Here is a 12,355-nt window from a genome sequence, read left to right on the forward strand (position 1 = left end):
TTATCTATTGTAATGTATATATACTGTTATGTGCCTTTAAATACTGTTACCAAGTGTTGTAACCAAGGAAGGTACCAGTGATCACGTGACTTATAGGGTGACCTATGGGACCCCTCCAAAGTCTCTCCCATATAAACCCTGGGAGGAGCTAGATAGTGAGATTAGTTCTATGCATGCTGAGGAACAGTAGGGTCAAGTCCTGAGAGAGTGTCTGGTGTCCTGAGGAGGCCCAAAGCCTACCACGCAGCCACGCTTCCACAAATCCAGTCCCCCACAGGTGAACGTCAACACCTGGTAAGCTACATAAGGGGTGAAGTCTATTTAGTCAAGTCAGTCAAGATCAGTCTGTGCACAGTCAGCGTGGTCCTGCAGCAAATTGTCCAAATCCACTATAAGTTCCAGCAAGCCCTAGAGTCTCTGAAGTCACTGGTCACCTTCTTGGAACTAACTCAGCTGTCAAGACTATTACACCTGTCTACCTCAGTAAAGCTGGCGTAGATCCATAACTTGGCGTCGGAGTCATTATTTGCCCCTGTGCCTAGCCCAGGATCCAGCGGCATACATTCGGGTAGTGTAGAGGTTAAACCACGCCCTGGCATCACGAATACAAGGGCTTAATGCCATCTGCCCCTAGGGTAACAACATCTGCCCTCATCACACCCTCACCACAGTTGATAAAAAAAAAAAATTCCACCAGAGTACCCCATTAAGGATGGTTAAGCCTTCTTGTAGATCTCAAGTTCAGGATAGAATCTATAGCCGCTCTATGGAAAGATCATTACATCTGCATTTAATTGTAGCCCGAACCTCTCCCTGGGAGAAACAAGGATCTGCTTGTTGTACAACATTTATAATGGATGCTGCCGTGTTTAATGTGAAATTCTATACTGACAACATAATGGGCAAAGTCTGGGAACTGTTAAATGTTCATCCCATAGATGCCACAGACAGAAAAAGAGGAAGGGAAATATAAGGATTCTACAGTACTCATGTTTGTTAGTCACTGATATGATTTTGTGGAGGTAGCAAATAAAAACAGGCCACTCAGATGCATGGCCACGACCATGGGAGGAATAAGGTAAAGCACAAAACTACCGTCCAAAGCTGGTATAGATGTCTTTAAGACAGAGGGTCTACAGTAAAATGGGCATTGGTGACTATAACTACATAACTCATAGGTGTCAGGGTCATCATGTTGCTTCTGTACTTATTCACAATTTTCCATCTGTGCTCCAGGTGCTGAGTATCTGTATAGCTCCATGTAGACAAGACCCTGGAGAGTCATTTCTGACACCACACACATAGACATCTGATTGTCTATTATCTAAAGGGGAAAGCTAAAAGGAATAAGCCCACCCAAAATACAGAAAAAAAACATAATTTATGTAGATGCAGCAGGATATATATAAAAACATATAATATAGCCCATGTCCCATGCCCAACCCTCCACCCTGGTAGCTCCTTAAAAACTGAGGACAGACTAGAAAGTCAGGCTTATGACTGGTGCCACCATTCAGCTCATACATGAGACGGACACTTAAAGGAAGCCCTAAAGCAGGGGGGCAACAAATAGAAATGGGGCCCATTTGTAATTTACCGTTACCTCCTGCACTTTAAAATGAGAATGTTATCCTTATGTTGGTCTCTCTTATGGACCGGGGTAATGCACAATGCAATGTCACAGTACAGGGATAACAAACACAGTGATGTCACAGTACAGGGATAACAAACACAGTGATGTCACAGTACAGGTATAACAAAAACAGTGATGTCACAGTACAGGTATAACAAAAACAGTGATGTCACAGTACAGGTATAACAAACACAGTGATGTCACAGTACAGGGATAACAAACACAGTGATGTCACAGTACAGGTATAATAAAAACAGTGATGTCACAGTACAGGTATAACAAAAACAGTGATGTCACAGTACAGGTATAACAAAAACAGTGATGTCACAGTACAGGTATAACAAAAACAGTGATATCACAGTACAGGGTTAATAAACACAGCTATGTCACAGTACAGGGTTGAGAAACACACTGATGTCTCAGAAACAGTGATGTCACTGTACAGGGGTAAGGGACACATTGATATCACAGTACAAGAATAGTAAACACAGCGATGTCACAGTACAGGGTTGAGAAACACACTGATGTCTCAGAAACAGTGATGTCACTGTACAGGGGTAAGGGACACATTGATATCACAGTACAAGAATAGTAAACACAGCGATGTCACAATACAGAGATAATCAACACACTGATGTCTCAGAAACAGTGATGTCAACGTACAGGGGTAAGGGACACAGTGATGTCAGTCACAATACAGGAATAATAAACAGTGATATCACAAAAACAGTAATGTCACAGTACAGGGGTAAGGAACACATTGATATCATAATACAAGAATAGTGAACACAGTGATGTTACAGTACAGGGATAGTGAACACAGTGATGTCACAGTATAAGAATAATAAACACAGTGATGTCACAGTATAGGAATAATAAACACAGTGATGTCACAGTATAGGAATAATAAACACAGTGATGTCACAGTATAGGAATAATAAACACAGTGATGTCACAGTATAGGAATAATAAATACAGTGATGTCACAGTATAAGAATAATAAACACAGTGATGTCACAGTATAGGAATAATAAATACAGTGATGTCACAGTATAGGAATAATAAATACAGTGATGTCACAGTATAGGAATAATAAATACAGTGATGTCACAGTGCAGGGATAATACACACAGTGATGTCACAGTACAGGGATATATTTTGGCATATAATCGGCAGAAAAGAAGTCCATGTCCATAATAATTACAGACATAGAAGTAAACTGCATGGGACATTTTTCCATTGAGTTCAATTGGGAAAGAACATCCTTTTTTGGAGCGCTTTACATCTCAAAAACAGCCAAAAAACAGTTTAGCCACTCTTAACCAAGGGGCTCTAGGATGACAAAAGCAGTGCTGAACCAACAAGTTCAGGATGAGCAGAACTGTGCTGAACAAGTATTAGGATGAAGAGAGTTGTACTAAGTCAGGAGATTGGGGATGAGCAGAGCTGTGCAGACATTATGAAATGATGTAGCTGTCATCAGGAAGCAATGAGCACCCCATGGAGTGACCCTCTGGAGCCTACATCCTATTTTATACATACTGTATATAAAGCTGCTGTGGAATCTTTTAAATGGAATTTATTTGTATCTTGGAATTTTTATTCGATTCTTGAAATTTCTCATTTTTATGAGCAAATAAATCTACAAATTCAAACCTCCAATCTCTGGTTAAAGCTTCCAGTACTTTCCACATTAGGGTATGTTCATACTGAGGAAATGACAAGGAATTAACTTGCGTAATTCTGTGCCAGTATTCAGCTCTTATTCCGCCTTGAATGAAAGTTCCATTGACTTTAATGGTCTTTTCGCCACTTTGGGATTTCTGCAGATGACATTTCAATGCTAAATTGTATTCCATCAGAAGGTTGCACATGTTCATTCTACTAACGAAATCCACGGGTTAAAGCCCATTAAAGTCAATGGGCCATTATTTTTCCTGACAAAATGAGTTTGGAGCGGAATTGACAAGGAATTGAGGCATCATCACTAGGGTATTCTTTTTATGACCGTACAATGATTACATACCTGCAGTCCTTGGAGGCACTGTGGGCCATGTTCTCACATTCTCCATGGTCAATAGACCACTGCTGACCAGCCGTACAGCATGTCTCTATCAGCTCCTTAGAAGATCCTGGATGAAGAAAAAAACTGTTACCGATTAAAAGGAAATATCCATCATAATTAGAGATGAGCAAACCTTCAGTAAATTGGCTCAAAACGAACCTCCTGGCTCGGCCTTTGATTACTTTAGTCTGCATAAATTAGTTCAGCTTTCCAAGTGCTCTGATTGCCTGGAAAAGTCTGGGATGACAGTCTTAGGTCTCCTAGGACTGTATCCACTTTTTTGAGGCAACCGGAGCACTTGGAAAGCTGAACTTGTACGTGCAGACTAAAGTATTCAACGGCCGAGCCGCAAAGTTCATTACGAGCCAGTTTACTGTAAGTTCGCTCATCTTTAATCATAATGCAGTGTTCCAGAGCACCCTGAGGACTTGGGGTTGGGTATTGGATAAACCTTGCTGAAATATATAGTCCACAAAATGCAGAACACCGCACTGCAGCACCTCTTGCTAATACTGCTACCGCTGCGGCCAGTCCAAGATCGATCAGTCTATACTCTAAGGCTAAGTTTCCACTTGGTTTTTTTCTGGCAGTTTTTAGAAAACTTCCAATGCAGTTTTTGAGCCAAAGTCAGAAGTGGATCCATAAGAGAGGAGAAGTATAAGTCCTTCCTTTATATGTCCTATTCCTTTTGACTACACTTCTGGCTTTGGCTCAAAAACTGCAGTGGTAGATATCCAAAAACTGCCAGAAAAAAAACCAAGTGGAATCCTAGCCTAATGGGTGTGCTATAGCGGAAAGTAGCAAAGTGAGTCCAACAATGCAGTAGAAAATTGAAAGGTAGCACTTACCCGGGCAGAGTAAAATCTTCTTTATTCAAAACACAATGGCCCTGATTTACTAAGAGTGGTATCACTCGTCTTTTTTTTCAGGCTTATTTACTATTCTGTCGCACATGTCGGTTATTTTTCTGTCGCATGTTTTTTTTTGTGTCGCATTGGTCAATTGTGTCGCACAAACTCCGAGCTAAAGAAATTAGTTGTGTGAGTCAAAATGGTTTAGACTTGTTTGTTTAAAAATGTTTCCATGAATCAAAATTATTCATGTGTTACAATTGTTCAGACATTACAACAATTATCCTTGTATATCAGCTTGGGTGTTAAATTGATTTAAACCTAATATTGCAAATGTGTTAAAAAGAAAAAAAAAATATTCATTACCGTATATCCCGGCATATAAGACGACTTTTTAACCCCGAATTTTCTTCTGAAAAGTCGGGGGTCATCTTATACGCCGGGTATTGGGGTCCGGCATAGGAATACTTATGATTATCTGCCCGCCCGGCTCCTGTACGTGTACAAACTAATAACTGTATACTTAAAAACCAGGGTGCCTCCAGCTGTTGTGACACTACAACTCCGAGCATGCCCGGACCAGCAAAGGCTGTCCGGGCATGCTGGTAGTTGTAGTTTCACAACAGCTGGAGGCACCCTGGTTTTTAGTATACAGTATTAGTTTTTACATGCTCTGGCCGGCACCCGCCTGCAGCCACACAAAGGAGCCGGCCCGGGCAGATAATCATAAGTATTCCTATGCCGGACATCCCTGTGTCCCGAAAAATGTAAAAGTTGGGGGTGGTCTTATACGCCCAGTCGTCTTATACGTAACTATCACAAAAGCATTCAATATTTTATTTAGAAAAGTGTTGAACTGTACAAAATGTTTTCAGGTTAGAAAGCAAGTTACTTATACACATCACAATAGTAAACAGTCCCTTGTTACAAATCACTCCATTTTTTTGATTTTCACTTGTCCTCTTGGCTGTCGGTTATTTTGTGAGCCAAACTCGTGCTTTTTCTGGAGTGATTTTTGAAGTACTTCGAGTATTTTTGGCTTTTTGTCGGGAACATTTTTTGTTTAACCGCGCCCATTTCAAAGTAAAAAAAACACTCGAGTGTTTTCAAAAGGGTAGGTTGTAAGTGTAAAATTTGGGCACAGAAATTTAGGCGCATAAACTGGGGTAAAAAAGTCGGTTGGACTTTAGTAAATCAGGGCCATAAAGTACAATGGGGAGATGGACAGCAGGACTACAGCTGATCGGCAACGACCGTTGCCACACTAAGGCCTACAACACCTAGTATGAGTTATTTAGAAACACATGGACAGTTTTAGGCCGGGGAGGAGTTAGGCCATGTTCACATGGTGTAAAATGTGCAGAATGTCTGCATGGAAAACACAATTGGACACTCCGCACATTTGCCTGATCTGGAAAGCTATAGGATTGCTCGGAAATGTATCATATGATAAATGGCAACGCATTTCGGAGCAAAATCTGCAGAAAGAATAGACATGTCTATTCTTTCTGTGAACACTCTAAACATTTCTGCTGCAGAAATTCCACCATGTGAACAGTGCAACAGAATGCAGTGGAATGTCTGTGTGGAATATTCCTGCAGAACTCCGCACGGACATTCAGCCATGTGAAAATACCCTACGTACCTCTCCTTCTGCCCTACAGAAAAAGGAACAGGTGGAGCCTGAATAACCTTTTCAAAATGTAGAGGATATGTTAGTTAGTCTGCTTAGCTAGGCCTAGCCCAGGACTGTTTCCTGAGGAAACTACCTACTCCCATTCTGAGTAAAAATATTCAAGTTAAGAGAGAGAAAGAGAAGATTTTTCCTTAAAGAGGTACTCCGGTGAAAACCTTTTTTCTTTTAAATCAACTGGTGGCAGAAAGTTAAACATATTTGTAAATTACTTCTATTAAAAAATCTTAATCCTTCCTGTACTTATTAGCTGCTGAATACTACAGAGGAATTTTTTTTTTTTGGAATGCTCTTTGATGACATCACGAGCACAGTTCTCTCTGCTGACGTTATTATAATAATAATAATGCTTTATTTATTGTTGTCCTTAGTGGGATTTGAACCCAAGTCCCCATCACTGCAAGGCAGCAGTGCTAACCACTGAGCCGCCATGCTGCCCTTAGCATACATCGGCTATGCATGGTTGCTAAAATGGACAGAGATGTCAGCAGAGAGCACTGTGCTCGTGATGTCATCAGTGTTCCAAAAAGAAAAGAATTTCCTCTGTAGCATTCAGCAGCTAATAAGTACTGGAAGGATTAAGATTTTTTAATAGAAGTAATTTACAAATATGTTTAACTTTCTGCCACCAGTTGATTTAAAAGAAAAAAGGTTTTCACCGGAGTACCCCTTTAAGCAGCTTTCATGAGAGAGCAAGATCACTGTCACTAGTCTTTGGAGAGATGTTTTACATTTACTCCATAGCATAAGCCTAAGACCTTTGTGAGCCTCTGGCTGGGCCTAGGGACTTGTAACTGTGCAAGCTACCACTTCACATGATCTGAGTGCCATAGAGTGAATTACAGCACCAATGTAAGAAAGGATATTTTATGGGACTTGACTGGGAGCTAACCAGTGTTACTAGCTACATCAGAAATGAAGAGTCTATGGGGGACATTCATAAAAGTGTTTACCCGTTTTTTTTTTCTTATATTTGTCGCTAAAAAGTCGCAGTTGCGACTACACATTTTTCTTTGCGACAATCCTTCTTCAGAGCGAGAAAAGCAAAAATAATGATTTCAGCTTTTGTAAGTAACTTTCACAAATCAGCTTACAGTAGTTAGAGATTTATAAAATGCGAATGTCGCAAATAAGTCGCAATAAAGTAAAAGTTTACTTACATTTACTCCAGGAAAATCCTGGCTTACTAAAATACCTCACCTACTTTTACTGACCTGTGGCAGATTTCAAGATTTTGCGTACGCGTGACAAATAATAGGCAGTGCAACATAATAATAAATTTATCGCACGTAAGCAAAACGGCAGTCGAAAAAAAATAACTAAAAACAAGAGGACTAAAGCAAGGTTTTATAAATGTCCCCTTATGAGACTAAAGCAGCAGCCAGACACTTCCACACTTGCTAACATCTGACTGTACATCTATATTGGATAAAGTTAAGTAAAGACCCATTGCATCTCTCCTAGTGTTTCACTTCCAGCATCACCAATTTTGGGCACCATTTTCTGCAAAGCTGAACACTGACACTCAGGGAGTGCCTCAGGGGAATTAACACTGTTTCAACCCTGCGCAGGCTGGCTATCACTGTATTGGCCCATGGGAGTTTGGGATTGCCTTGCAGAGGGCTTGTGCCTCCCAACATTCATGACCTACAGAGCTGGGGAACCACTGGTAATCCTCCACAAAGCGGAGTTCGCTCTATTCAGCGGATTACTGGGGTGTTGGGCCGGCAATCATGGGGGTCCAAGCGATCAGACATCTTATCCCCTATCCTTTGGATCCTTTAAATGGGCACTGTCACCAACTTTTTTTTTTTTATATATATATGTTGTAGTACTACCACATATCTCTAATATACATTCATTATTATTTTTTTTTAATTAAAATAGTTTATTTTATATTTGAAAACCGGCCACTAGGGGGTCTCCCTCCTAGTGGCCGGCTGCAGCCTGCCGTGACGTCACGACTGAATTAGAACCGATTCCGTCTGGGTAATCGGTCCTAATTCATTCAAGCTGCGCAGACAGGCAGGGAGTGAGCTGAGAGCACAGAGGATGCGTGCCTATTGGCTCCCTGGCCCCGCATGCCGACCCTGCCTCCCGGCAGATGCTGCTGCTGCTGCCTCATGACTGTACTGCACCCCTGCATTTTGGTAATTGATTTTTGGTGAGCACACTACCAGGCAGACAAAAAGGCTTTTTAAATTTTTATATATAAATATATATGGCTCGTTATATATAGTAAAAAAAAAAATAAAGTCAGGGAGGGGGTTAGGGATAGATGGGCAATAGGCAGGGATAGAAAAAAAATAAAAGGGATGGTGGGAGCTACTCTTTAAGTCACAGGTGCTCTCCTCAGCTGCCACCACATCTTATGTTTTCCCGCTATAATAATTACTTGTCACACAGATTTGTTACATCTTTACACACTATTTGAATGGAGACTTCATAGAACTGGTGCCTTGAATTGCCGGCTGCGCATCCTTTCCAGTAGTACAAACAGTGTTAATAGTTTTATTTGGTGCTTTATTCTTTTTGAGATTTTGAGTTGCCTCCTCACTTTTCTTTTCACTGCTGTGGCGCCTTTCACTGGTGTTCTCATCTTGTATTACCTGGAGAGGTTGGCGTTTCAGCTGTGGCTTTGGTTTTGTTTATATTCAGCCAATAAATTTTTTTTCCTGCTAGAAGGAAAAATTAAGAAGAAAAAATTTCTGGAAGTCAGAAGCCGTGAAGCCGAGGAGGGCAGATCTCCAAAGAGTTTGTTGAAGCAACGGAGGGAACGCAGAATAATTTAAATACAAAATGAAACCGGAGGAAGGAGCCGCAGCCAAGAAAAACATGGCGCCAAGGGGTCAAAATATTCAATTTACAACAAAGGCCTGAAAAGAATATTAGGTTTAAGTGTTATATAGGACGTCTGGTGCAGAATGGAAAAATGATTTAAGGATCAGGGAAGAGTATAACATTTATGTGAGATTAACCTCTACAATGCCAGGCCGTCAGGATTATTCACAAATGTTGAAATGGTGATCCATTTTGCACCAATCAAAAAAAATACTGTTTTGCTTCTGTAGAGTAACGCATAGTGCTGTATGTATTTCTGTATTCTTAAAGGGTAGCTCCCACCATCACTTTTTTTCTTTTTTCTGTCCCTGCTTATTACCCATCTATCCCTAACCCCCTCCCTGCCTTTATTTTTTTTTTTACATATTAAAAATGCCTTTTTGTCTGCCTGGTAGTGTGCTCACTACCAGGCAGACTTCCCCAGCAGGCACCACGTCACTGATGCCTGCTGGGGCCGACACTTCCGCCCGTAGTTCACCTATACAGGGCGCCTCCAGCTGTTTCCCCACTGCAACTCCCAGCTTGCCCTGACATCTATTGGCTGTCAGGGCATGCTGGGAGTTGTAGTGGGGAAACAACTGGAGGCACCCTGTATAGGTGAACACCGGATCAGTGATGGGCGCACATACCGCTCCCCGCCGCGCAGCCCGCAACCCACCTGGCCCCGTCATGCTGCTCAACTCACTCCCCCTCCCCTTTAGTTCACCCATTGAGTGTACCCCCTCCCCGTTCACATATTCAGTGTCCCTCCAGCTGTTTCCCCACTACAACTCCCAGCTTGCCCTGACATCTATTGGCTGTCAGGGCATGCTGGGAGTTGTAGTGGGGAAACTGGAGGCATACTGTATAGGTGAACACGCAACCCCCCCCCCCCCCCCCCCCGCCGGCATAATACTTTACCTTGTCCCCGGAAGCCTGCGCACATCCACTTCCTTCAAAGCGCTCGCTGAGCACCGCAGTGACTGAATTTCGACTCATTGCCAGGCTTAAATGAGTCGAAATTCAGTAGTGACATCACTGCCGAATGCATTCGGCCACTAGGAGGGCGACCCCTATTGGCCGAATTTAAAAGTGATTTTAAACTGTTGTAAAATCACTTTTTTTAATTAAAGTATATTAGAGATATGTTGTAGTACTTAAGTACTACAACATATCAATTTTTAGATTTCCTGACAGTGCCCATTTAAAGAAGACACAATTTAAAAGTCTAAAATTTCTGACCACCTCATATTTCAATAGACAATGCAGATAATCAGGAATGATTTGGCTAAGTGTTATTCAAAGTTAAGAACTAGATTTCACGTTTGTTGGATATACACTTTGCTGAAAAAGATGCAGATTTTCTTAAAAACTCTGCATCTTTTTCAGCAAATTCAAAGTGTAAAACCAAATGATTCCTGATTATCTGCATTGTCTATTGAAATATACAGATTGTCTTTCCCCCATACTTTAAATTGCCATTCTGATCTTTTACGACACAGCTATGATAAATGATTCCAGATGCTGCATTGTTAACTGGAATCTAAAGTAGTCTGAAATCCATCTCCTCCGCCCCCGTGTGACGTCACGCTCCGCCCCTCAATGCAAGCCTCATTGCAAGCATAGACTTGCATTGAGGGGCGGAGTGTGAGGTCACACGAGGGGCGGAGGCATGACGTCACACACCGCCGGCCTCGTGATCGACAGTAATCAGACCCGGAGCGAACACGCTCCGGGGACTGATTACAAACGGTGTGCTGCGTGCAAGATCACGGGGGTCCTCAGTGGCGGGACTCCCGTGATCAGGCATCTTATCCCCTATCCTTTGGATAGGGGATAAGATGTCTAAGCACCGGAGAACCCCTTTAAATCAACTGGTGCCAGATTTGTAAATTACTTCTATTAAAAAATCCCGACCCTTCCAGTACTTTTTAGATCATGTATACTACAGAGGAAGTTCTTTTCTTTTTCAATTTCACTTCTGTCTGACAACACGCTCTCTGTTGACACCTCTGTCCGTGTCAGGAACTGTCCAGAGCAAGAGAGGTTTTCTTTGGGGATTTGCTCCTACTCTGGACAATTCCTAAAATGAACAGAGGTGTCAGAAGAGCACTGTGGTCAGACAGAAAGGAAATTCAAAAAGAAAAGAACGTTCTCTGTAGTACATAGAGTATATATAGTATATAGGATTGGTATTTTTTAATAGAAGTAATTTACAAATCTGTTTATCTTTCTGGCACCAGTTGATTTAAAAGAAAATGTTTTCCAATTACCCCTTTTAGGGTGCGTTCACACGCTCTCTGTTTTTGCGGTTTTTCCGCAGCGTATTTGAAAGGGGCGGGCTCTCCTTGGCTGTCCATAGCAGATTGTCCGCGGCGGAATTTACGCTGCGGAAAATCCGCCACAGTCCCTACTGACTTCAATGGGGCTTGCGGCGGATTTTCCGCAGCGTAAATTCCGCCGCGGACAATCTGCTATGGACAGCCCAGCAGAGCCCGCCCCTTTCAAATACGCTGCGGAAAACCCGCAAAAACAGAGAGCGTGTGAACGCACCCTAAGGGTACGTTCCCACACAGCGTATTTTGCTGCGTATTTGCTGCGTATTTGGTGCTGCGTATTTTCCTACCCATTGACTTCAACAGAGAAAATAAAATACGCAGCAGCAAATACGCAGCAAATACGCCGTGTGGGAATGTACCCTTAATGTGTTATCCAGAATCAGACAAACATAGCTACTTTCTTTCAAAAACAGGGCCACACCTGTGCTCAAGTTAAAGGAGTACTCCACTGGCCAGCGTTCGGAACGAAATATTCGGAACTAATAGAGTTCCCCTTTTAAGTGTAGCATTACAACTCCATTCACTTCAATGGAACTAAGCTGCAATACCACAAACAAAGTACAATGGTGGTGCTGTTTCTGGAAAAAAAAAAAAAAGCAGCAATGTTTTTCTTATACTGGATAACCCCTTTAGGCTAGGTCTCCACACAGGCTTTTTTTCTGGCATATTTTGGTACTGCAACTGCAGTTTTTGAGCCAATGTCAGAAGTGGATCCAGTAGGAAGGAGAAGTATAAGTCCTTCCTATATATTTCACATTCTTTTTGGATACACTTCTGGCTTTGGCTATTTCCAAAACAATGGCAGAAAAAAACCATTGTGGAAACCTAGCCTAAAGATTAAATTGTTGTACCCCCCTCCATGCTTTATACTGCAGTTCAAATCCAAGAGCACATATCAATGATTTCTGCTTTAGGGCAATGAATTAGCTGCACAGGTAGCACTAATGATTTACT

At 41.9% G+C, this 12,355-nt stretch overlaps 1 protein-coding gene across 2 annotated transcripts in view; it reads right to left on the minus strand.

Moving 5' to 3' along the window:
• LOC130276132 (fibulin-2-like) overlaps window positions 1–12,355 on the minus strand; it is a 162,804-nt gene that overhangs the window by 46,536 nt on the left and 103,913 nt on the right. For both annotated transcript variants that reach the window (XM_056525059.1, XM_056525058.1), the window contains one exon: window positions 3,660–3,765. In XM_056525059.1, coding sequence (XP_056381034.1) covers window positions 3,660–3,765 — 106 coding nt within the window. The remainder of the gene's footprint in view (window positions 1–3,659; window positions 3,766–12,355) is intronic.

Source organism: Hyla sarda, chromosome 6, assembly GCF_029499605.1.
Source record: "Hyla sarda isolate aHylSar1 chromosome 6, aHylSar1.hap1, whole genome shotgun sequence".
NCBI lineage: Eukaryota > Metazoa > Chordata > Amphibia > Anura > Hylidae > Hyla > Hyla sarda.